Source organism: Sphaeramia orbicularis, chromosome 12 (assembly GCF_902148855.1).
Source record: "Sphaeramia orbicularis chromosome 12, fSphaOr1.1, whole genome shotgun sequence".
NCBI lineage: Eukaryota > Metazoa > Chordata > Actinopteri > Kurtiformes > Apogonidae > Sphaeramia > Sphaeramia orbicularis.
In genome coordinates, this window is record NC_043968.1 from 1680678 (window position 1) to 1706628 (window position 25951).

Genomic DNA, 25951 nt, shown 5'->3' on the forward strand with positions numbered 1-25951 from the left:
AAACATCTTTGCTAAGTCTAAAATGATTGATAAAGACTTAACTTTCCTTCCATTTGTACGACGGTTCAATAAAATCCTCGATGTTGAGCTTTAACTGCTTTTCATTTTTTTGCATCATATTGTTCTTAGGATTAGAAGATTGTTTCTCCTTTTGATCGGTTTAAATCAGTGTGATAAGATTTTATTGTGGTACATTCAGGTCTTTTTTTCCGTCTGAAACAGACTCGTTTCATTGTTGCTGTTGTGAATCCAAACCTCAGAACGCTGATGATTTTGGAGAGGGTCAATCTGCACACCCTTTTTTTTCTGTGTTATTTTTGTTGTGCTGGATGGAAGAGCGTTCGTCCTGGTTTTTCGATGTTCAACTTCTGCCGCTCATCTGATTCCCCCTCTCAGGCCAGAAGATCAAAAAGTGGGTTATGGGAGGTTCGCTGCCAGCCTGAGTCTTACCCCCGTTTCTCTAAGCCTGGGCCTGAGATGTCAGCGGATCACACGCTTATTTCACTTTGTACTTCAGGAACCATGAAAAACAGAAAAATACCACAACCATGGTCACCAGCTCATACTTGCACAGAGTGTGTGCTCGTAGATGCTTTAACCCTTTTAAGACAGTTGTGTCTCTGGCGACACATTTCTGCATTTACAGCATTCGAATTACTTTAACTCCTGAACCGTTCTTGCTATTGACAAAATCCAATCGTCATCTTTTAGTTGAGATTAGGTTCTGTCTATTGCTATATGACACATTAGGGTAAAGGCCTGCATTGGCTAAGGGGGAGGGGTGGAAGTGAGTGGCACTTAGAGCAGCAGAGTGCAGTCGGTGAGAGAGAAATGGAAGATTTTTATTACTTTTAGCAGTGTTTTAGTGGTGTTTTTGCGGTAAACTCTTGTGAATTGTAATTTTTCTGGTTTGTATAGTTCATTGATTGTTGCATTTTAGCTGTAAACATTACATAAATTTATGTATATTTATATATGTAAATATTAGGGATGTAACGATTACCAGTATAACGATAAACTGCGGTAAAATTGCAGACGGTTAGTATTACCATTTAAATGTAATTATCATGATAACCGTGTTTGATTACCGCACTTTTAGGGAAAAAAACCCTATGTAAAGCAATGCTTTTATGTCACATATTTAAGTATAGTTTTAATTTATTACAATTTTGATATTATATACCTAATATTTGGAACCAATATTCACTTTTAAAGTCTTTGAACAGGTTTGTTAAGCATCTTTGTGTTATTTATGCAATAAAGTATATACATTTTTCAAACTGAATTTTATATATTTTTTTGTGTTTTTTGTCCGTTTATGTTTTTATAGTAGGTTAAACGGAAAAAATAATAGGTAGATGAGATAGATGAAGTTGTGCTGAAAAAAAAGATACCTAACATGGGTATAGTAAACATTTGTTTATATAGTATATAAAAGCAAAATCAGAAGTACTGAAAAACGGCCAAAATAGGCTCAGACCACTAAGGGTTAATATTTGAATGCTTCTGCCAACAGAAGGTACATTGTGCCAATTATTTCATTCATTCATTCATTCATTCATTCATTCATTCATTTATTTATTTATTTATTTATGTATTTTAAATACAACTTGGTTATATTATTTCAGTGTGTGTATTAGTACTTTTTGAACATTTTGAGCCCAATTTCAACAATACCATGATAATAATGATAACCATGATAATTTTGGTCACAGTAACCGTGATATGAAATTTTCATATTGTTACATCCCTAGTAAACATATATGCAGTAGGGATGCAACGGTACAGGTTCTGCATGGTTCAGTACGTATTGAGGTTCCTGAGTCACAGTTCACGGTACCGTTCAGATGCAGAGCCCGGCTGGAGCCCAGCTGTGTGCTGAAACGTAACTAGGGGCTGATGGAGAGCCTTAAGGTTCGTTTATGTTGTTTCATGTATGTAAATAGGTATGTCTGTTTCTAATGTTGTCATGTGTCACTGCCTCATACTTCCATCCGTCATGTATGTTGGAATGAGCATTTCTCAATCAATCCACCAGAGGGTGCCACTCTTAATTAGCATACTGGACAAATACCACGAAGAGTCGAGAAGAAGAAGAAAGTTAATAATTACAAACATGGTGATGACAGAGGAGGTTTTACTAATGTGGATACCAGTGTTAATATTGAGAAGGGTAGCTGGAAGTAGAAGGGCTGTGCTCCTGCTCTGCGTCTGGCTCCAACCAATGGCAGGAGAATTCTGTAAGTCAGCCATCTTGCAAAGCTCTAATATGAACGCGAGTTGGCCAGAAATGTCATTTGAAAATTACAAATGAGTCATACCGTGATACATGTTCGTATTGAACCGCTAGGGGTACCAAATGGTACGATGTGTACTGTTGCACCCCGAATATGCAGAGACTTGGCCTGAGCAGGAGGAGATGAAGTGTGTGTGTTTGAATCAGATGATGGATGTTTTTGTCAGTGAATGAGGGGCTCTGTCTACAACTAGACAGAAAGTGAACACAGACTATCACACAGGATAAAAATGACACCAAAGAACCAAAAATAAGAAGAACATGGACACAGAATGATAGACAAACTGAAATGTTTGAGCACATGGAAAATAATGGGAAGTTTATTTCTCTAATCTCATTAAAGTTTCATTATTTACTGTTGTTTTTGATAATAAATCCTACTGTAATGCACATTTCTGTGTCTGGTGTTTGTCCAGCGTGTGTGTGTCCGATCGATGTCCTGATGTTGCAGCACGGGAGGGTGTACGGGTACAATGCCGCTGTTGCACCACGGGAGGGCGCGATCGTACAATGGCACCACGGGTACAATGCCACTAGTAGGATTAAAAAAGATTCAAGTCTGTTATAATTTTTTACAATAACACACTGTTTTATTGAAAGTTAAGTTCTTCCTGAAAAAAGGTGAAAGAATTGGCAAAAATAGATATTTTCCGACACTTTTATTGCAAAAACATAAAGAAATCTAGGCTTATTACCTCCACCAAGGAGGTTATAGTTTCATCGAGGTTTGTGTGTTTGTTTGTTTGTTTGTCTGTTAGCAAGATAACTCAAAAACCTATGAATGGTTTTTGATTAAATTTTCTGGAAATGTTGATACTGGCACAAGGAACAAATGATTACGTTTGATGGTGATTGGGGGGGGGGGGGGGCTGATCTGCCTTGGCGGAGGTCTGTGCTCTCTGACAGCTTTTCTAGTTATAATGGTAGTCCATATAGGGTTAGTCACCTTTTCAAGTTGGATTTGCAGCTGATGTGTTTGAGGTTTCGGAGCAGAAATTGACATTTGTCGGCGTCTGAACATTGTGGCGTTTAATCACGGCTTGCCTGTGCAGGGGTTGGTGTGTCGGTATGTTTACACTGTCTGCAGACGGTGGGATTTGTGCTGAATGTAGGCCAGCAGAATCCCTCTTACGTCAAAGGCAGGCGGGCAGATGCAGGGGGAGAGCTGCTGGTGGCGGTGCAGCTGTGGCCATGGAGGAGGAGGAGGAGGCGCACATCAGTCGGCCACAGCACGGCCGGCGGTGAGCAGGACGACACACGCCGCCACGCCACGCCACACCATGAAGACCGTCCTCAGCCTGCACAGGAAATGGGCCCACGCCGTCAAGACCATCCGCATCCTGCAGGGACTCGTGAGTGCGATTGTGCTTGGATGGCTGCGATTTGAGCGCAGATCTGTGTCCGGGGCAAGTGGCTCAGTCCGACAGAGTCCTGATGTGGAAAGAGGAACGCATAGAAAGTTGACTAAAAGGATACGTGAACAGTTGGTTTGGAAAAAGTATTTATTGCTGCTTCCAGAGATTTGTTTCTAATGTTTATATGTGAGAGTTTTTTTTTTTCTTATTTCTTTTTTCTAGGCATTCATCAGGTTTTGAGAAGTTCTGTTCCTCAATGTTTTATAGAATAGAATGACCACATAGCAAAAAAAAACAAAAGGTTGAATGTACTCGTTATTTGCAGCTCCAGTAGTTTTCACATGTGACACTTTTCCGCTGATGTGTTTTGTTTTTTATGGGATAAACTGATGGATCTGACTCAGTTTGATGTTTAACAACAGTTCATGAAAAAGGTGCAGATTCATAAGTTAAACTGATTCAGATGAAACTAAAAGGTGATGTCAGGATGATTATCTACTAATTTAAAGCTTTTTGACTCTGTTTAATTATATTTGACTGTTTTGTTGTTTTTCTTTTATATTAGTTTTTAGTGAATTGAATAACAGGTGATTGTTTTGGTATTGGGTAGAGGAGGTGCTATGATTGATTATTGATTTGTTGAAGTTGGTTTGATGTGACCTTTTGGGAGTAGATGTCGAATGGCTAATAGTTTAATCATGTAAAGCGTATCATATCAACAGTACTTAGTTGTATATTGTGAATGTTTTGTAGTGTAGGTCTGATTTTTCTTGCATATATAATTAGTTTGAAATAAATCAAATATGGGCAGATGCTTTGATTTCTGTCTGAACTCTCTTTCTGGATGATTTAAGTGATTTTCAAAGTGTGCTGAAGGATGTTTGACCATTTCATCCATGTTTTAATGCTTGCGCAGCTAAAGTTTGGGAGTGAAACTCATCCCAAACCAGAGGCTGTCATTGTTCTTGTGGGAGCTTGTGTAACAACAGCAGGAGCTAATGAACGGGCTTTGTCGTTACATCACATAATACATCATTAATCTGTTTGGTGAAATGAAACCGGCCTGTGGTAATCTTTTCCTTTTCTCTTCACAGAACCCGGTCATGGAGGAGACCGTGTGGGAGCAGTACACCGTGACCCTGCAGAGGGTGAGTCCATCTGCCCAAAAACACACCGCAAAGCCACGGCGTAAAGCCGCGGCGCCCGCAGCAACGGCTCATGTATCGCAGTCATGAGACCAGAGAACACACACACATCAGCCGGGAAACACAAATTCAGACAGATTAAACGTATGCAATCAGGAGAAAAGGATTTGATTCAGGTGGATTTTCAGCAGCATCTGACTGCTTAAGTAAACGTTTAAGAATGAGCCCACAACAAGGGCCGTGACCTCTCAGAAGGTCCACCACATTAACACCGGATTCAAACCTCATGTGACCTGTGATGCCTTCACTGCGATCACGTAAAACCGAAAGTTGACAGAACTAAACGCACATATAGACTGGACTTGCACTATATGAACAAAAGTATGTGGACACGTAGAATCCAGGTGTTTCTTTTCGAACAGGGGTCTGGGATACAAAACAATAATGAGTAATGTCAGAATCCAGTTTTATATTATGGGATAAATATCATTGCATTGTTTTTTTTGTTTTTTTTATTGATTGTTAATTTATTTCGAATACTAGAAAAGCACTTGGAGAGCGCAGACCTCTGCCAAACCAGATCAGTCCCCCCCACCCCCCCTACACCTGATCACCACCAAAATGTAATCGTTTATTCCTTGTGCCAGTATCATCATTTCCTGAAATTTTCATCCAAATCCATCCATAACTTTTTTAGTTATCTTGCTAACAGTCAAACAAACAAACAAACCCCGCTGAAAACACAACCTAATAATAATAACATTAAAACCGAAACAAGAACATGTAATATATAAAGAAAAGAAAACATATGTGAAAAGGAGCTGGATGAAGTTTAACTTATATACTCCTGCCCCCTTCAAATCAAATCAAATTTTATTTATGTAGCGCCAAATCCTAACAAAAGTTATCTCATGATACTTTACATTTAAAGCCAGTCCAAGCCAGACTTAAAACCAATTTACAGAAACCAACAGAATCCTGCAGGAGTAAACACTTGGTGACAGTGGAAGGAAAAACTACCTTTAACAGCAGAAACCTGGAGCAGACCCAGACTCCTGGAGGATGGACGTCTGAGGACCAGTTAAAGCACAGGTCTCAAACATGTGGCCTGGGGGTCAAAACTGGCCCGCCAAAGGTTCCAGTCTGGTCCGCCAGATGAATTTACAAAATGCAAAAATTACCCTGAAGATATTAACAGTCAAGGGCATCAAAATCAAAAATAATAGCATAATAACCTAGAAATAATGACTCCAAATTTTCTTCTTGGTTTAATGTGAGAAAAATAATATGACATCATGCCTGTAAGTTATGGCAACACCAGTTTTTTCTCTTTTATTTATTGCAAAGAATGTCAAACTCTGATATCCTTTAACAATAAAATGTCAATAACCGGAACAAATATGAACAACCTGAAATGTCTAAAGAAAAATAAGTATAATTTTAACATTATTCTGCCTGTTTTGTGCTTTGGTAGATCTGATCCATAATGCACATTTATAAATCATAAGTTGAAGCATAATATTGATAAAATTGTACTTGTTTTTCTTCAGAAATTTCAGTTTTTTCCAGTTATTCACATTTTTTTTGTTTTGGAAAGAAATAGTTTCATCATGTAATGTTATTTTTTGCACTAAAAAATTTGGAGTCGTCAGTATTTATAGGCTATTTTGCTATTATTTTACTGGTCCGGTCCACTGGAGATCAAATTGGGCTGGATGTGGCCTCTGAAAGAAAATGAGTTTGACACCCCTGGGTTAAAGGGTAAAAGAGAGAGGGTAAAGGAGGAGAAAAAGAGAGAGACTGAAGGAAAGGGGGAGAAGGGGGGAGTAGGGGGAGATACATGGATGCAGTAGAATAGAATAGAACGCCTTTATTGTCATTACACATAAGTACAACGAAATTAAAAGAGACAACTCTCTTGTGATACATAGTGCAGAACAGTTTAAAAGAAAAACAGTGTAAATATGTATGCAGAATAAAAACAAGCAAGTCAACCAATCAAGAAACAGTACAGATAAATATATACTGTACTTTGACCCTGTCTGGACACTGAGGATATATGTTACATGTATATCCTTATTTGAGGTATTGTCACTGGAATGTGTTCAGTACCCGTATTGCAATGGATGCACAGCAAACTGAAGTTGAACTGTTGAAAGTAGATCAGCTGGTGCCCCCTTCCCCCATCCTTCTAAATACCCTGAATTCCCATGTCAGATCCCATAAGCAACTCAACAAATCCTACACATATCAGACTAAATTCTGACTAAGCCCAAACACAAACATGCTATACGTATCAAAAAATAGACTATCCATTTTGCAACAGCATTACACATCAGAATAAACTGTCCTTGTTTTGAATTGGTTTAAATTGTTATCTTTGCTTCCAAAACTCCTCAGAGATGGTTTTTACTTCATTTCTCTTAACATTGATTTTTTTATTATTAGTTTTTTTAATCCATGATTATGATTTTAATGGCCTGATTTACTAAAGGTTTGCAAGTGTAAAAACATGTGCAAACTTGACTGCACGTTAAAGTTTATTTACTGTCAGGACGCACTGAGGGTTGCGTCTCTAAAATGGTCAAAATAGCTCATCCAACCCACACAGTGTGTTTGCATTGAGGAATATGCAATATGGGTGTTTCTGCCAGAACGCACAAAATTACTGGGAGGAGTTTTTAATGCGGAATGTGATTGACCAAACCTGAAAGTGATTGCGGTGGCTGATTTTGCGTCTATATTTATTGCATCTGAAAGGCAGGTTTGAACTGGAACAGCTTCACCCTAAACTATCTGCAGTTGTTGTGGCGAGGAGGCGGGGCTTAGGCTTAACCAAAGGCAACACACAGAACCAATCTGATCTGATCACATCAACATTTATGGAATGACTGAAGGAAAAATAATAAAGATGTAAAGCCTACCCAGCAATGCCGTTTTAGAACTTCTAGAGGAACTAGGGCAGTGGTTCTCAAAATTTTTACAGTGGAGAACCCCTTCCAATATATATATTTTTAGCCTAGTACCCCCAACTGTCACTACAGCATTTTTGAGCATTTTGAAAAATGGGTTAAAATGTGTTCCTGTGCCAAAGGTGTCTGATTATATTTTCAAAACTTTGTAAACAAACAGCATATATTTAACTTTAATATATAAAAAACAACAAAGCTTTATAAGCAAATTTTGTGCAAAATAACTGAGAAGCGCCCTCTGTCATTGATAAGAAAAATAAATGAAATGGTGATGAATGAATAAATGAACCTTTCATCAACAAAAAACAATGACTCAATTACTCAAATAAACTCATCTCAAAATTTGTAAAATAGAAATGTTATTAAATGCTACCAAAGTTTTAACAAGATGACAGACAATAATAATAATATAAAAAATAAAAATATTAAAATGAAATCAGGTCAGGAGTGTCAGTTTTATTATGTGAATGTTTTTATTGTGTTTAATATTTCAGCATTAATTCTCATTATTTATTTTGTATTCACTACATGATGACTTATTAAATGTATATTTCCCAAAACATTTCTAGTACCCCTTGGGCTTCTTCCAAGTACCTCTGGGGGTACAGGTACCCCACTTTGGGAACCCCTGGACTAGGGGATGATTTGGGTCCAGTCACAAGGAGGAGTCATGCAATACAGTTTTTAAAGGTGCTATATAAATAAAGTTATTATTATTATTATTATTATTATTATTATTATTTATACCTTCTGTGACTAAACTCCTCCAACGTTCCATTTCCTGCATCTGCATCATTCCAGTCACTGTTCCCATTAGTCCTGCTGTATTCCAGAGCAGTTTTTCCATCGTACTGTCTCCATGACGACAACCAGTAGCGCACACAAAATCCTCATTTAAATAGGGCGGTCCCCAAGACTTTGCACCTGTTGTCATTTGCGCAGGTAATCTGAGTTGATCACCCGTGACACGCAAATCAATAGCACGCACATTTTTTAGGTGAGCTTACTAAATCAGGCCCGTAATGTTCTTCCTCTAAATGTCTAAAATATTTTTCCTGCTCTGACTGTAAATAATAATTTTCTACCACAACTAGCCATCTACTTTCTTCACATCTCACTGAGGACGAAAAATCTCCCATTAAACTTTAAGGAAATATTGATTTTTTTAATCTTAAATCCTTATGAACAGGACACCTGACAGCTGTAGACATGATGTGTCCACATACTTTTGTCCATGTAATTTAGAAACATCAGTATTTTAGATCATAATCAGATTAACACCGACACACACATTTGATCCTTTTGATCCATTTAAGCTGTATTTGCTGCATATGTATATAGTATTTGTATTTTCTGCATATATATATATATATATATATATATATATATATGTATGTATAGTATTTTGATTTGCTGTATATGTAGGCTATATTGTATTTGACTTGGTGGACAGCCCCGTCACCTGGGGCCGGTTCAGAGCGATGATGGGGTCGATGCTCTGTTGGTTTAGGGTTTTTCAGACTGATGAGGACTGGACTAGGAGCGACCTTTAACTAGAAAAAAAAAGATGATTGGTTCTTTATGAATGACTTTGTCTTTCTGAGCTCATCCTTCACAGCTTTAGTGTGAACTCACTTTTGTCTGAAGGTTCGTCTGTAAATTATATAGAGACAAAGACTGAGCTTTAGTCTGGACTTTGGTACTTTATTTATTTCATTCATAAGATAAAAGAAAGACGCAGAAAAACCAAATGTGCTTTTATGTGTCAGCTAATCGACTACATTATGAATGAAAAGAAGTAGAAAGAAGAAGAATCTCATATTTTTTGCCTCTTAAATAAACTTAACTACTTAAAATACTTATATTACTTAGATATTACTTAAAGTAATACTTACATACTTAAAAACTTAATACATAATTTCAAACAGAATCATGAAATCAACCTCTTGATATAATATCTGACATGATTTACTGCTGTAATTCATCATTTCTGGAAAAAAAATGAAATAAATCAAAGAATCTCTTCTGTAGTTTCTTATTTTCTTTAACTTTAACCTAACAGCCAAGCACTTTAAGAAGAAAAAACAGAACAAAGAAGCACAAAATAAGCACAAAACATGCAAGTAATAAACAAAAATATAATTTTAAATCATTTTAACCCATAGAGACCCAAACAGCGACACAAACCATCTACAGAGCTAAACGGTTTAATACCTGTTGATCCAATAATCCTATCAATACATGTCAATAATTGGTGTAAAATACAGTTAATCATCTTTTCATGGTCATCAGATATGACCCATTTGGATGTTCAGCGGCTCTGTAGTTACCATGGAAACACCATCTTCTACAACACGGATTCACCAGTAAAACCTATGGAGTTGGATCAATGACAGTGGATGGACACACTTGTTTTTATATTCAGTTAGCAATATCTTTGCTGAAAAAGTAACTTTTTCTTCATTTTTCTCTGTTTTGATGTAATTAACTTTGAATTTACAGAGTTTTCATGAACGTCATTAGGTCTTTATGAGTTAAACATGCAAACATACATATGAACAAACTAACTTTTCACATATTAACATATAACCAGAGGTGGGTAATCCCAGCTCCATAGAATAAAAGTTCTGCCATGTATTTGTTCCAACCACTCACTGAACCAACCCATCTGGATGAGCACAACTCCTCTTCCAGGTTGATGAAGGGATAATTAGTGGAATCACCTGTGCTAAGTGAACAGGTAGAACCAGTACATGGCAGGACTTTTACTCTGTGGAGCTGGGATTACCCACCTCTGCAATAACTGAGTGGAAAAAATGAATGTATAGATATACAGTAAAAACAAATGTTTGCTGAAGAAATTTTACAAATAATTTTGTTGTTGTGTTCTGTTATTGTTTGATGTTTTTCTGTTGGAGTTCATTAACGTGTTGGCGACAGAACACCCACCTCTTCCCTGAACCTCTTTAAATAATTAATATTCTTACGTTCTTTCAATCGTTCCACAAACTCACTTTTTTTTTTTTATCCATGTCAGAAACAAACGCTTCAGTCAGTTTGAAAGGTTCAATTGGATTAGCTGAAGACTCTCAGTGATAAATTGACAAATACAGTCCCTAGTTTATGAACATTAAAACTCCACTCACCTTAGTTCAGGTTCCACATTCAGACCAATTTGATCTGAAGTGGATCTGAACCAGTAAAATAACAACCTAACCTATAAATAATGACAACTCTAAACTTTTCTTTTTGTTTTAGTGTAAAAAAACATTAAATTATGAGCATCTTTACATTTGCAATCTATCTAAACAAAAAAGTTGTGAATAACCTGAATAAAATAAAATTTCTTGCTAAAAATAAGTAAATTTTTAACAATATTCTGCCTCAGTTTATCATGTACACATGTGCATTTACTACATTACAGATCAGATCTACAAAGACACAAAACATTTAATAACAGGCAGAATATTGGTAAAAATAACACTGAATTTTCTTTAGACATTTCAGGTTCATATTTTTTCAGGTTATTCACATTTTATTGTTAAGGGATAGTTTGTAAATCTAAATATTTTCATAATTTAATGTTTTGTTTTTTTTTGCACGAAAACAAAGAGAAACGTGGAGTTGTCATTATTTACAGGCATAATGCAATATTATTTTCACATTAAACCAAGAAGAAAATTTGATGTCATTATTTATAGGTTATTATGTTATTATTTTACTGTAGCTCATACTGGTCTGAATGTGGAACCTGAACTAAAACCAGTTCAACACCATTGACTGTTCATTTATTTAGTGTAATTTCTACACTTTGCTCATTCCTCCCACCGGTTTTGGACTGATTTTAGGCCACGGGCCACATGTTTGGACCGCTCTAAACAACTTGTTATGTAACGGACTCTTTTTAAATACCATATTCAAATGGGTACACTCTTGAAGTGATTAATATTTATACGTTCTGTCAATCGTTCCACAAACTCACTGTTTTGTTTTGGGTTTTTTATCAGTGTCAGAAACAAATGCGTCGGTCAGTTTTAAAGGTTCAATTGGATTAACTGAAGACTCTGTGATAAATTGGCAAATACAGTCACTAGTTCATGAACATTAAAGCTCCAGGGATGTCACACTCATCTTAGTTCATGTTCCACATTCATACCAATTTGATTTAAAGTGGATCTGAACCAGTAAAATAATAACATAACCTATAAATAACGACAACTCCAAACTTTTCTTTTTGATTTAGTGCCAAAAAACCCCCCCATTAAATTATGAACGTATTTACATTCACAATCGATGTAAACAAAAAAGTTGTGAATAACCTGAATAAAATGAAATTTCTTACTAAAAATAAGTACAAGTTTAACAATATTCGGCCTCAGTTTATCATGTACACATATGCATTTACTACATTACAGATCAGATCTACAAAGGCACAAAACATTTAATAACAGGCAGAATATTAGTAAAATTACACTTAATTTTCTTTAGACAGTTCACGTTCATATTTGTTCAATTTCTTCACATTTTATTGTTAAAGGATAGTTTGTTCAATGTAAATATTTTCATAATTTAATATTATTTTTTGCACAAAAACAAAGAGAAACATGTGGAGTTTTCATTATTTATAGGCATAATGCAATATTATTTTCACATTAAACCAAGAAGAGAATATGGAGTCATTATTTATAGGTTATTATTTTATTATTTTACTGTAGATCATACTGGTCTGAATGTGGAACCTGAACTAAAACCAGTTCAACACCATTGACTGTTAATAAATTTAGTGTAATTTCTACACTTTCTTACACTGGTTTTGGGCTGATTTTAGGCTGCGGGCTGCATGTTTGACCCCCCCCCCCCCCCCCCCCCGCTCTAAACAACTTGTTATGTAACAGACTCTTTTTAAATACCATATTCAAACGAGTACACGGACCATTAATATTTCAGATTGTCAACACGCAATTCCCATTTGATGAATAATAGAGGAACGGCACTTCAAGAAAAATACATGTAATGTAGAAACCCGTTGGCGTATTAATTTATCAGATCTGAGTGGAGCCGGAGCCGCTTGGTTCGGATCATCAGGCCGTTGTTTTCCAACTGTAGAACATGTAAAAGTGTTTGTGTTGTCTTTGCTTTGGACACGTGTCCGGCTGTGTGAGCTTTAGGTAATCATCATGATGAGCTCATTGTCTCGTGCTGCTGTTCACTGAAGCCAAAACATCAGATTTAGCCCAAAAAGCTCCTCCACTGCAGGCGTATGACCCCCCGACTCTAAACCCCACCCCCACCTCCCAACCAGCTGTCGCCGCTGCTTTTTCATGTCGATATGTCTCCTGTCCTACTGCTCCCCACGTTCAAACACCCTCCACCATGTTCTGCTTTCAGTCGGCGGTTCATGCATAACAATGTGTTTTTAATTACAATTATGATTCACACTTTGAATTTCTATTTTTACAGTTTTTAATATTCACTGTAGAGGACAAACATAAAAAAAGCAGCATGTGGATTTCTCCATCTGCTCGATTTATCAATAGTAGTGCATTAAAGAAAGATAAAGGTACATTATATGGACAAAAGTTTGTGGACACGTTGAATTCAGGTGTTTCTTTTCTAACAGGGGTCTGGGATACAAAACAATAATGACTAATGTTGTAATATAGTTTTATATTATGGGATAAATATTATTGCATTGGTTAGTTTGGGTTAAATTGGTATCTTTGCTTCCAGAATCCCTCAGAGATGGTTTTGACTTCATTTGTCAACACTGATTTAGTTTTTTTTTTAATCCATGACTATGATTTTAAATGTTCTTCATTTAAATTTCTCTTGCTCCGACTGTAAATAATAATTTTCTTCGACAACTAACCATCTACTTTCATCACATCTCACTAAGGAAGAAAAATCTACCATTAAACTGTAAGGAAATATTGATGTTTATAAACTATATGGACAAAAGTATTGGGACACATCATGTCCACAGCTGTAAGATGTCCTGTTCATGAGGATTTGAGTTACGGATGTCCCGATCTGACCTAAAGATCGGTATCGGCTGCCGATCTGGTATTTTTTAGAAGATCGGATCAGATATAGTCACAAGATTGGGCCTATCGGGGGGGGGGGGCACAAACATCCTACCCCGTTGAATTAAAGTTTCTGAAGGTAGGGACAAAGAAAATGACCTGCACAACAGTGGGAGACTTATGCTGGCTCGACTTTGGTACCAGGTCTTACTCCTGGAGACCGTATCCATTACAGGATACTACCGACTTTACAGTACCTGGTCGTCATAACGATGCAGTGCGTTACTTCTGCGTCGTCTGCTCAGAGTTGCTGATAAACTCGCTCGTTGCATGTTGTCTCGTCAAGCTCATGCTGAATTTTTACGTCTGAACCTCCTCGACAAACCATGGAGTAGTTTTGCGGGCTGTCATCATGTGGATTAACCTACCGCTGTATTTACTGTTAACTTCCGCATCTGTTTTTTGTAAAACAGCGGGTTACAGAGACGACTCTGACCAATCAGTGGTCTGCAGTGTTTACACGTCATGTTTTAGTATCTGTTCCCCAGTCTTAGAACCTCGGCGGAGGTGATACCAAAAACTAGTACCAGGTACCAGATTCCAGGTCCTTTTTTGTAATGGAAACGCAAAAAGGCCGAGTTGAGTTGAGTCGAGCCAGTACCACTTAGAGCAGGGGTCTCAAACATACGGCCCACCAAAGGTTCCAATCTGGCTCGTGGGATGAATCTGCAAAGTGCAAAAATTCCACAATCAAGGCTGTGGAACTCATTTAGTTCAGGTTCCACATACAGACCAATATGATCTACAGTCAAATAATAACAGCAGAAGAACCTACAAAAAAAAAAAAAAGACTCCATATTTTCTTCTCAGTTTGTTGTGAAAAAAATAATTTTATACCATGCCTTTAAACAATGACAACTTCAAATATTTGTCTGTTTTAGTGCAAAAAATAACATTAAATTATGAAAATATTTACGTTTACAAACTATCCTGTAACAATCTATCCTGAACAAATATGAACAACCTGAAATGTCTAAAGAAAATTAAGCACAATTTGAACTATTATCTGCCTGTTCCTCAGTGTTTAGTGTCTTTGTAGATCTGATCCATAATATACATGTAGAAATGATAAGCTGAGGCAGAATATTGTTAAAATTGCACTTATTTTTCTTAGAAAATTTCAGTTTTTTCAGGTTATTCATATCTTTATTGTTTGGATACTTTAGAAAAGTGAGTATTTTCATGATTTAATGGGGGTTTTTTGCACTAAAACAAGACAAAAATTTGGAGTTGTCATTTATAGGTTATTATGTTATTATTTTACTGGTCCACTGCAGATCAAATCGGGCTGAATGTGGATCCTGAAAGAAAATGAGTTTGAGACCCCTGATGTAGAGGAAACTCACCATTAGAGGAATTATTAAAGTATCTATAAGTTTCACTTTCACTTTATGGTCCAACAGTGATGCGTGACGCAGGTTTTTTTCAACCCGTGGGGCTTTTGTGGAATTATTTGACCTGACCCGCCCTGCAAATAAATGTGACATTCTTTTGACCTGTGAGTAACCCACGTCACTAACGTACGGCATGGAACGCACCCCCATATAACACCTGGACGGAACCTGTCCATAGACGCACTACAGCAGTGTCAAACATACCAAAACCGGCCCACCAAATGTTCTAATTTGTCCCACAGAATGAATTTGGAAAGAGCAAAAATTATACTAGAATTATTAAGAGTCAAAGGAGTCATAGTTGTTTTAGTTCAGGTTCCACATTCAGCCCAACTGGGATCTACAGTAAAATAATAGTATAATAACCTATAAATAATGACTACAGATTTGAATCAAAATTTCATTGTTAAAACTTGTTATCAGATTGGTATTAGTAGAACTAATCCGAAACAAAATCTGATTCGAAGCAAGAAAATCCAGATCGGAACATCATTAATTTGAGATATATTTATTGTTAAATATTAAATTTCTTTAAGATTTTTACACCTTGTTGTTCGAGGTCGATATATCGAGTAAAGGCCAGTTTTGTTTTGGTGATGTTGTATGTGCAGCTAGAGATTCAGTCCATTGAACATTTTATTACAAAACTAGATTATTTTCTATCAGTGGAAACTTTCTTGACTCACAAAATCACCTTTTAAATGGATAAACATCACGTGTGTAAATAGTGTCAGAATTCAGAAATGATTTGTCTTTTATTGTTGATCATCCAAGCAGCTCGTTTCACTGAAATAATGTCTTGAGGGTTAAAGGGTTAATGTGTGAAGTTTGGAAAATTCAGAAACAGGGCGATGATGAAATAGTACGATGTCTACAGTTGTGTATGATCTTCACATCACTCAAGCATGTTTAACATAATAGTCCTCAATATCATCTGCTTTAGATAAACCCCCCCCCACTGTATTACACATTAGTTAACTTTTCTAGTGTTAAAATATGTAATTCTTCTACTCATTGTTTATTCCACCTTGTTCCCAGATATTAAAATGTTAATGATAAACTTACTTTAAAACATAAGTAGGTATAAAATATAGTTTTATAAGACTTGTATTTGTAGACTTGAAGGTGGATGATGCTCTTGTTGTGTCTTTGCATTTTCATTTCATCATTTATTTGTTAGAAATTACACTGGGTTACAAAAAAATGTTTTTTGCAAGTTGTCTAGGTTTTTTCAACTGAATTAGGACCATTTTGCACCGCTAAATCCAAAAATGACATCTGTTTTTCTCAATCAGGTCAGGTTTTTTTGCTAATTTGATTTTGAAAAATTTGATCTTCTCACAAAATATAATAATTAATACCAAAATCAGATTGGTAAGCACACTTTATGAAACTTGTGACTTGATTCCTGTTAGGTACAATGGTGTATTCACCGCAGATGTAGCAGAATACGTCAGGCTTATTTTTGCAAGATCTTCTAGTCGAAGCCATTTCATTCACCTGTAATATTAAAAAAACCATTAACCATAAATTGGCAAAAGTAAAATCTTCAGAACTTGTTTATTGCAAGAAATATGTAAGAATGTTGTATCATATGATGTGAAAATGCCCATAAATGTAAGCAAAAATGTTAAAAAGCCAATATGTAGCATAGTTCAGAAAGTTGACCTGATTGAGCAAAATTAATGTGATTTTTGGATTCAGCACCAAAATTATCCTAAATCAGCTCAAAAAACTTAAACAATAAATTTGTTGTTGACCAGTGTAATTGTAAAATCTGTCAAAAATAAAGTATTAAAAAAAAAAAGTTTTATAAAATTACAACTTTAAACTGAATACTCCAGAATATTGAAGGCAATAAGTTAAACAAAAAAAAGGCACACAGTGTTCAACAATTTAATTATGTCTCTTTAACAACACTTTATGTCCTAAATGCAGAATAAAGAAGGTGAGCTTATATTGTCCTACGACAAATTAATATGACTAATGTTAACAGTCTGTAAAAAAGAATGGGTCAGTAATTAAATGACTGAAAAGGAGAATAAATGATAACATCCCATCAGTAACTATTACTGTTGGACTCCTGTTTATTGGTATTGTAACTCTAGATAATAAGTTTGTTTATTCTGTAACTTCCTCTTTGTTGAAAAGCACAGGTTATCACATGACCCTCAATTACAATCTGACAAAAAAAAAACAATACACAGTAATATAATACAGTTGTTGTACAAGATTGTATATAGAATAGGTTGGTTGACTTAATAACCATAACCCTGTAAAGAAATGAAATACATTAGGCTTAAAAAGTAATAATAATTAAAATAATAAATAAATAAATAAATAAATAAATAAATAAATAAAGTCAGAAGTAAGCATTACTATGAACAGAGGTGATGTATTTGTAAACTTATGAGCACATCCTTTTAACTTAGGTCTGGTCACATGTATTACCACACTGTAAATCCTATTGAGGAAAAAAAATAAAAAAAAACATAAAAAGGGAAAAAACAAAGATTTAAAAACACAAATGAATAAACAAGTAAAAGATATTTGACTCTTTTACAACCTAGTTGAAAAGTAAGATTTTATACATCTTAAATTTTATATTTTTGGTGTATTTTATATTTTCTTCTATTCCACTGAACCACTCCACAATATGAAATGCACTTTTTTTTTTTTTCTCAGATTTGTTCCAGTGAAATGTTTCATATTTAGTTTCTCAGAACCACTTTCTCTATCTGTGAATAATTTCTAATCTGTGCATCTGGTTTTTATCAGAGTTTGATCCAAAATATTTGACAGATTTCATAATTTACGCCATAAATCAAAACTCGATTTGATAAAAGTGTTTATGAAACTGTTTATTTAAAGTAGAGATATTTGGAAATGCAGAGTGAGTGTGAACACATCATCCTGCCAGTGAACGCACCGTGAACCAGGCCAGAGTTTATTTAACACCCATGAGTTCAACTGGAGGGAACTGATCTACTAGAACTCACAAACACACACTGACAACACAGACACACACTGACACACAACAGACACTGACCACAACACAGACACACACTGACCACAACACAGACACACAAACACACACACACCGACCACAACAGAGACACATAAACACACACACTGACCACAACAGACACACACAAAAACACACAACTGAAATACACAAAGACACACATCGGCCACAACAGACACACTGACCACAACAGAAACAGTCGGTATGTGTCTCTGTGTGTCTCTGTTGTGTGTCTGTTTTGGTCAGTGTGTCTGTTGTGGCCGATGTGTGTCTTTGTGTATTTCAGTTGTGTGTCTTTGTGTGTCTCAGTTGTGTATATTTGTGTGTCTCTGTTGTGGTCGTTGTGTGTCTGTGTGTATCTCAGTTGTGTGTGTTTGTGTGTCTCTGTTGTGTGTCTTTGTGTACCTCAGTCATGTGTCTTTGTGTGTGTCTGTTGTGGTCGGTGTGTGTCTTTGTGTATTTCAGTTGTGTGTCCTTGTGTGTCTCAGTCGTGTGTCTTCGTGTGTCTCTGTTGTATGTTTTTGTGTGTCTCAGTTGTGGTTGGTGTGTCTGTTGTAGCCGGTGTATGTCTTTGTGTATTTTAGTTGTGTGTCTTGTGTACCTCAGTTGTGTGTCCTTGTGTGTCTCTGTTGTGGTCGTTGTTTGTCTGTGTGTATCTCAGTTGTGGTTGTTTGTGTGTCTCTGTTGTGTGTGCATGTGTGTCTGTTGTGTGTGTCTTTGTGTGTCTCTTGTGTGTCTCTGTTATGTGTGTTTGTGTGTCTGTTGTGTGTCTTTGTGTGTGTCTGTTGTGGTCAGTGTGTGTGTTTGTGTGTCTTTGTGTGTCTCTCTTGTGTGTCTTTGTGTGTGTCTGTTGTGGTCGATGTGTGTTTGTGTATCTCAGTTTTGTGTGTTTGTGTATCTCAGTTGTGTGTGTTTGTGTATTTCAGTTGTGTGTGTTTGTGTCTCAGTTGTGTTTGTTTGTGTGTCTCTGTTGTGTGTTTGTGTGTGTTTGTTGTGTGTCTCTTTTGTGTGTCTTTGTGTCTGTTGTGGTCGGTGTGTGTGTGTGTGTGTCTGTTGTGTGTCTTTGTGTTGTTCTAATGCCATCTGCTCCACAGCGCAGGGCTGAATAGTGCATGGGGTTATTTTTTTAAGTACAGATGGAGGCGGGTTTAAAGGGAGGGGTCATCAAATCTCTGACCCAGTCTCATCAGGGTGAAGTGGATCAGAGGCAGGTAGCGCCGTCCAGGGCTCCAACCGAACGTTCTCCGACGGTTCCCAGAGGAGAACCCAGACCGATAGAAGGAGCCGCTTTGTGCAGCAGCGTCCAGGTCTTAAATATTAAAACACAGACGGGTCCGCAGCCACGTTCCAAACACACTGAGACTTAAGACGGGTCCAGTACCGCAGCTGTAATCACAATCACAGTGAAAATCCCTTTAATCGCTGTGGACGATACACATGCAGTCATGGTAATACAGTGGGAGTCCACACGCGCTGCACAGATTACACCGACACACAACAGGCTTCACATGACACACAATGACAACAGCAAACGCCACGTCCTTCACCTCCATTTTGGTCCAGATCTGAAGAAGAATTTTCATATCAGAACCAAGGTTCTAATAGTTTTGGATTTTTCATTATAGTATAGTTATCTCCACCAGGAGGTATTGTGATCACTTTGCTTTGTGTGTTTGTTTGTTTGTTACCAACTTTATGGGAAAACTATTCTAACCATCTTTACCAAATCTTCCCCACAGATAGGCCTAGCACCTGGGACCAACCCATTAAATTCTGGACCAAGTAGGTCAGAGTTCAAGGTCACAAAATCTACAATTTTCCTACCTCTCATCATTGAGCCATTTTTGAAAATTCATAAAAATTTCAAAACGACTTTGATTAGCCTCCAATTTGATCCACCCGTAGCTTATAACAATATCTTGTATCTGGCACAAAATTGTCCACATCCACTGTGGAATGTGGACTCTGTGGACATTTACATTTAACATTGAAAATCCCATTTATTTCATTATAACTCAACAAATACTGATTGGAATTGAATATAATTTGACAGACACATGGCTGGTACAAAGCTTCAACTTTTTCTGCTGTATGGAACAACCTGGAAACTGTTTAATTTCAAAAGAAATAGTCGATCCACACATGCACACTGTCCAGGGTGCTTGGCGGAGGTTTGCATTCTCTGAACACTTGTTTTATTTAGTTTTGACTTTTTTTTTTTTTTTTCTCTAATTCAGTTACTTTGAATTAGTTTTTAGAGCAGGTTTGCTAGTTTTTATTAGTTTTTGTTTTTTTCTAAATGTTTTGTTTTAGTATCAGTTTAGTTTTTTTTTTTAATATCTTTTGTCTTTCTCACCATCATATTCAAATAAATCCCAGACAGGACTCTACTGTTTCCTCCCAACTTTAGTCTCCATGGTTCCAGGTAGAGTGGGGACCAGAAGACGACTCTAAACGACAAGTGATGAGAAGTGACGGACCGTGAAGTGTCATATGGTGTCACCAGATAAAATTGCTTGAGCAAAATAAGTTGATTTCATTTCAATCCGACATTGACAAAGACGAAAACTAAGGGAATTTTATCCATAATTTTTATACGTTTTAGTTAGTTTTATAAGCACACAATACAGTTTCAGTTAGTTTCAGTCGCCGAGGAATGGCGGAGGTTATGTCTGTTTGTCTGTTAGCAAGATAACTCAAAGTTATGGACGGATTTTGATGAAATTTTCAGGAAATGTTGATACTGGCACAAGAAACAAATTATTAAATTTTGGTGGTGATCTGGGGGGGTGGGACTGATCTGCCTTGGCAGAGGTCTGCGCTCTGAGCGCTTTTCTAGTTCAGTATCAGTTCAATACCAGCCCAGTACCAGCCTGTCCTAATTAAGTACCAGCCCAGTACCAGTCTAATTCTAGCTCAGCACCAGCTCAGTACTAGTTCAGTACCAGTCCAGCCCTAGTTCAGTACCAGTCCAGCCCTAGTTCAGTACCAGTTCAGTACCAAGTCAGTACCAGTCCAGCCCTAGTTCAGTGCCAGTAGAGTACCAGTCAAGTACTAGTCCACTACCAGCTTTGTACCAGTCCAGTACTAGCCTTGTACCAGTCCAGTACCAGCCTTGTACCAGTCCAGTACCAGCTTTGTACCAGTCCAGTACCAGCCTTGTACCAGTCCAGTACCACCTTTGTACCAGTCCAGTACCAGCCTTGTACCAGTCCAGTACCAATCCAGTACCAGTCTTGTACCAGTCTTGTACCAGTCCAGTACCAGAGACATTGAAGAACAGATACATTCCTCCTTCACAGCATCCTCCTTAATACTGTTATACTCATGAACACAGATGAATGTTTGTAGTTTCAGAGTCTGTTTAACATTATTCCGTGACCAGGGTGCATGATGGGAACATGCAGATGAGTCAGTCATGAAGTCAATGCTGCTGTAATGTGTCATTTTTGGACATTGTGTGGTTCTCGCTTTTCTTCTCTCATCTGTTTGTTTCCATGTAAACGTTTTCCACAGGATCCAAAGATGGGCTTTGGCATCGCGGTGTCGGGGGGGCGGGACAACCCCAACGAGGACAGCGGGGAGACGTCCATCGTGGTGTCCGACGTCCTGCAGGGTGGACCTGCCGATGGCCTGCTGTTGTGAGTGTCGGGGGTGTGGTTTTCCACCCACTGTTGCCGTGGTTGTTGTTCTTGTGCTCATCGTGTCCGTGTGTTTGTGCAGCGAGAACGACCGGGTGGTGCAGGTCAACGCCATCCCCATGGACGGAGTCGTCCACTCCTTCGCCGTCCAGACCCTCAGGAAGTGCGGCAAAGTGGCCAAAATAGTGAGTAAAGCCCCCGGGCCCTCTGAGGATCAATGTCAGATTTTAGATGTATCTTCCTTTGGACAGTGTTTACAAAGTTCACAGTTTTGAGAAATTCAGATTATTACCTCCGCCAGGAGGTATTGTGATCACTTTGCTTTGTGTGTTTGTTTGTTTGCATGTTTGTTTGTTTGTTAGCAACTTTATGGGAAAACTATTCTAACCATCTTTACCAAATCTTCCCCACAGATAGGCCTAGGCCCTGGGACCAACCCATTAAATTTTGGGCCAAGTAGGTCAAAGTTCAAGGTCACAGCAAGGTCACAAAATCTACAATTTTCCTATCTCTCATCATTGAGCAATTTTCGAAAATTCATCAAAAATTCCAAACGACTTTGATTAGCCTCCAATTTGATCCACCCATAGCTTAGAACAATATCTTGTATCTGGCACAAAATTGTCCACATCCACTGTGGAATATGGACTCTGTGGACATTTACATTTAACATTGAAAATCCCATTTACCACACATTTAAAATTAGAACTCAACAAATTTTGATTGGAATTGAATATAATTTGACATACACGACTGGTACCAAGCTTCAACTTTTTCTGCTGTGTGGAACAACCTGGAAACTGTTTAATTTCAAAAGAAATAGTCGATCCACACATGCACACCGTTTGGGGTGCTTGACGGAGGTTTACATTCTCTGAACACTTGTTGCAGTTGGTTTTTGATGGTGTGCAGTTAAAACCTCATGTCTGTCTTTACATCTGCAGCGTCGCAACGATTACAACCAACCAAGTTTCAGTATGCATTAGCAATTTATTTAAACATCTTCTTTGACAAAACTACCGGTCAGATTCATATAAAATATTTATTTATCTTCCTTGGGACAATGTTGACAAAGGTTGATCACAGTTTTGACAAATTTAGGCTTTTGCAAATATTTCTTTCATGAATTATTAAAAAAAAAGTGCCTTACAATGGTCCATATTTGGTGGTTCATAACATGTAAATGGTTAGAAATATCAATATATTTCCTGTTGATCACTGATAGAAGTCATATATGTCAATTGGGTCCATGACTTTTGACCTTGAATGGGTCAAACTCAAGGTCACAACTGTCTACATTTCAACAATCTTCTTCTCTGAAACTACTGGTCAGATTCATTTCAGTTTTTTATGCATCTTCCTTGGGATAATGTCTACAAAGTTTTTTCATTGTTTTGAGAAATTTTGATTTTGGAATGTTTGGAAAATCTTTGAAATATTCAGAATGTGTCCTTCTAATGGTCCATATTTTGATGGTTTATAACATGTACAGATATCAATATAGTTACTATTGATCACTGATAGAAGTCATATATGGACTTTGATTGGATGCGCTGAATTCTCCTCCAGTGAAAGTCCCGCCCACTTCTATAGTTAGATTGATGTGCATCCAGACCACAGGACTGGAACATGGAGTAAAGTTTTGCTGCTGTTCTGGGATCAGTTTTCCTCCTCTGCTGTTTTGTTTCCTGTTGAACTGGTTCCATATGAGGTGCTGGTTCAGAACCGCCTCTGGAACTGAGTTGGTGGAAGTCGGGTCAGTGTGGTTTTGTGTTCATGACCTTTGACCTTGTGCTAAAACGTGCTGCCTCATGTATTGACAGACGGTCAAGAGGCCCAGGAAGGTGCCCGTCAACCTCCTGAACCGCCCGCCGTCCCCTGACGACAGAGTCTTCAACAACGACTACAATGACGACTACAACTATGAGCAGGACCGCCGCAGCGTGTACAGCGGCCGCAGTGGAGGGGGGCGGGACCACAGCCTGGAGCGGGATCGAGGCGGGGGGGGCTACATGGATTCTGGATATCACACCCGTGAGCGAGACTACGACCGAGACTACGACCGGCGAGAACGAGGCCGGAGCGCCGAAAGAGACCTGAGCCCGGACCGCCAGTACAGGAGGGACGGCAGCAGAGGGCGCACTTTGGACCGGGAGCGCAGCCCGGACCGCCGCTACCGGAGCGAGCACATGCTGGACCGCGAATACAGCCCAGACAGGAGGTACCGGGACCACAGCCCCGACCGGCGCTACCGCAGTGAACGAGCCCTGGACCGCGACTACAGCCCGGACCGCCACTACCGCGCCGAGCGTCCTCTGGACCGAGCCAACAGCCCAGACCTGCGCTACCGACGCGACAGCCCGGGACGCGGACGTATCCCCAGCGACCCGCGCAAATACGAAGAACCAATGAGGAGGAGCGGGAGCAGGGACCGCCTGGACCGCTCGCCATCACCTGCCGCTGTGCCCATCCCCCTGCCCCGCCCAGCCCGGGACCAGGAGCCGCTGGAGAAACCACTCAACGTGCTGCTGCTGAAGAACCGGCCCAACGAAGGTGAGACCAGAACCAGAACTGTACCAGGTCCTACTGGGGTCCTCTGATTCCTCCCCCTGCACATTTTAACCACTAGGGGCTGTGGCTCCTCCCACTGGGGGCTGTGGCTCCTCCCACTGCACATTTTAACCACTCACAATTAAGGCAGTAACTTCTAAAACACATTTCCTCATGACAGACATTCACTGTTTTTCCACCACAGGAACTTTGAAAACCTTTGAAGTTTCCCTGTAAAAAGTTCATGGGAGGGGGCGGGACTTTTCAAGTTTCCTGCAATTCTTGGGGGCGGGGCTTTGTGCTGAAGAACATTGATTGGTGGAGCACACTTGCCTCATTCCGCACTTACATTCACCCACTGTAGTCCAGGGAACATTTTTTTTTTCTTTTTTTATCAAGTACTTTTAGTTGATGGGCCACATTCAGCCCAGTATGATCTAAAGTCAGACAATAACAGTGAAAAAAGTAAAAATTACATAATGACAATGTTCACATCTACAAACTATCCTTTCAATGATGTGAATAACATGATCAACCTGAAAGTGCAATTTTAACATTAATCTTCTTCAGTTTGTCATTTACACATGGGCATTACAACTTGTATATTACACAGGATGTATAAATATACAAAATATTTAGTAACAGGCAGAATATAGTTAAAATTACACATTTTAAAGACATTTCAGGTTCATATTTGTTCAGATTATTCACATTTTTTTGTGCAAGGATAGTTTGTAAATGTAAATATTTTCATATAATTTTACTTTTTTTTTTTTAAACACACTAAAACAGAGGAAAAATCTAGAGTTGTCATTATTTATAGATTATTGTGATAGTATTTTTCTGGTCTGATCCACTGGAGACCAAAATATGGCTTCATGTGGCCCCTGAAATGTAAGTTTTGTATTTCATAAATTCATCCCACAGCCAGATTGGACCCTTTGGGGGCTGGTTCTGGCCCACAGGCTGTATGTTCACACCCCTGATTTAGTGGAAACATGTCAAGGTTTTTCAAAGTTCCTGGTAAAGTTCCTGTGGTGGAAAAGAGGCTCATGTCAACACATGAGGTCAGTGTTTTCAACATTGGTTAAACTCCAGTCAGACTGACGTCATGTGGGTTGAAGACATCCTGCTCATCTGTATTCTAATACTGGAAGGTCTCATGTGTCTGTGTGTGTATCTGCACAGTTATGAGAAATTAAGATGTTTTTAACTGGCCACTTTGGTTCTTACAGTTGAGGAATTGTCCCGTCTCCACATTAAATATCATTTTTTTCTTAAATTCCTTTTTTTAAAGTCAGGAGGGACTGATTTAATTTACATTACAAAGCATTTTCCAGGGGGAGGAACAGGAAGCAGCCTTGCACGTTCTGTCAGCCTTGCATGATGGGAAATGAAGTTAAAAACAGGAACGACACATTTATGGTCAATGAACAGACTAACAAAAACAGCAAGTTGATAGGACCAATATTTTGGGAGGTATTAGCCAT

General features: G+C 38.1%; 1 protein-coding gene across 5 annotated transcripts in view; it reads left to right on the top strand.

The window, feature by feature from the left end:
* Positions 1 to 25951, top strand: part of tjp2a (tight junction protein 2a (zona occludens 2)) — an 87266-nt gene that overhangs the window by 30371 nt on the left and 30944 nt on the right. For 4 of the 5 annotated variants that reach the window (XM_030148624.1, XM_030148625.1, XM_030148626.1 and 1 more), the window contains 4 exons: positions 4746 to 4799; positions 21787 to 21911; positions 21994 to 22096; positions 23735 to 24464. In XM_030148624.1, coding sequence (XP_030004484.1) covers positions 4746 to 4799; positions 21787 to 21911; positions 21994 to 22096; positions 23735 to 24464 — 1012 coding nt within the window. Of the gene's footprint in view, positions 1 to 3466; positions 3649 to 4745; positions 4800 to 21786; positions 21912 to 21993; positions 22097 to 23734; positions 24465 to 25951 lie in introns of those variants that run through there. The other variant, XM_030148627.1, reaches the window with a different exon arrangement.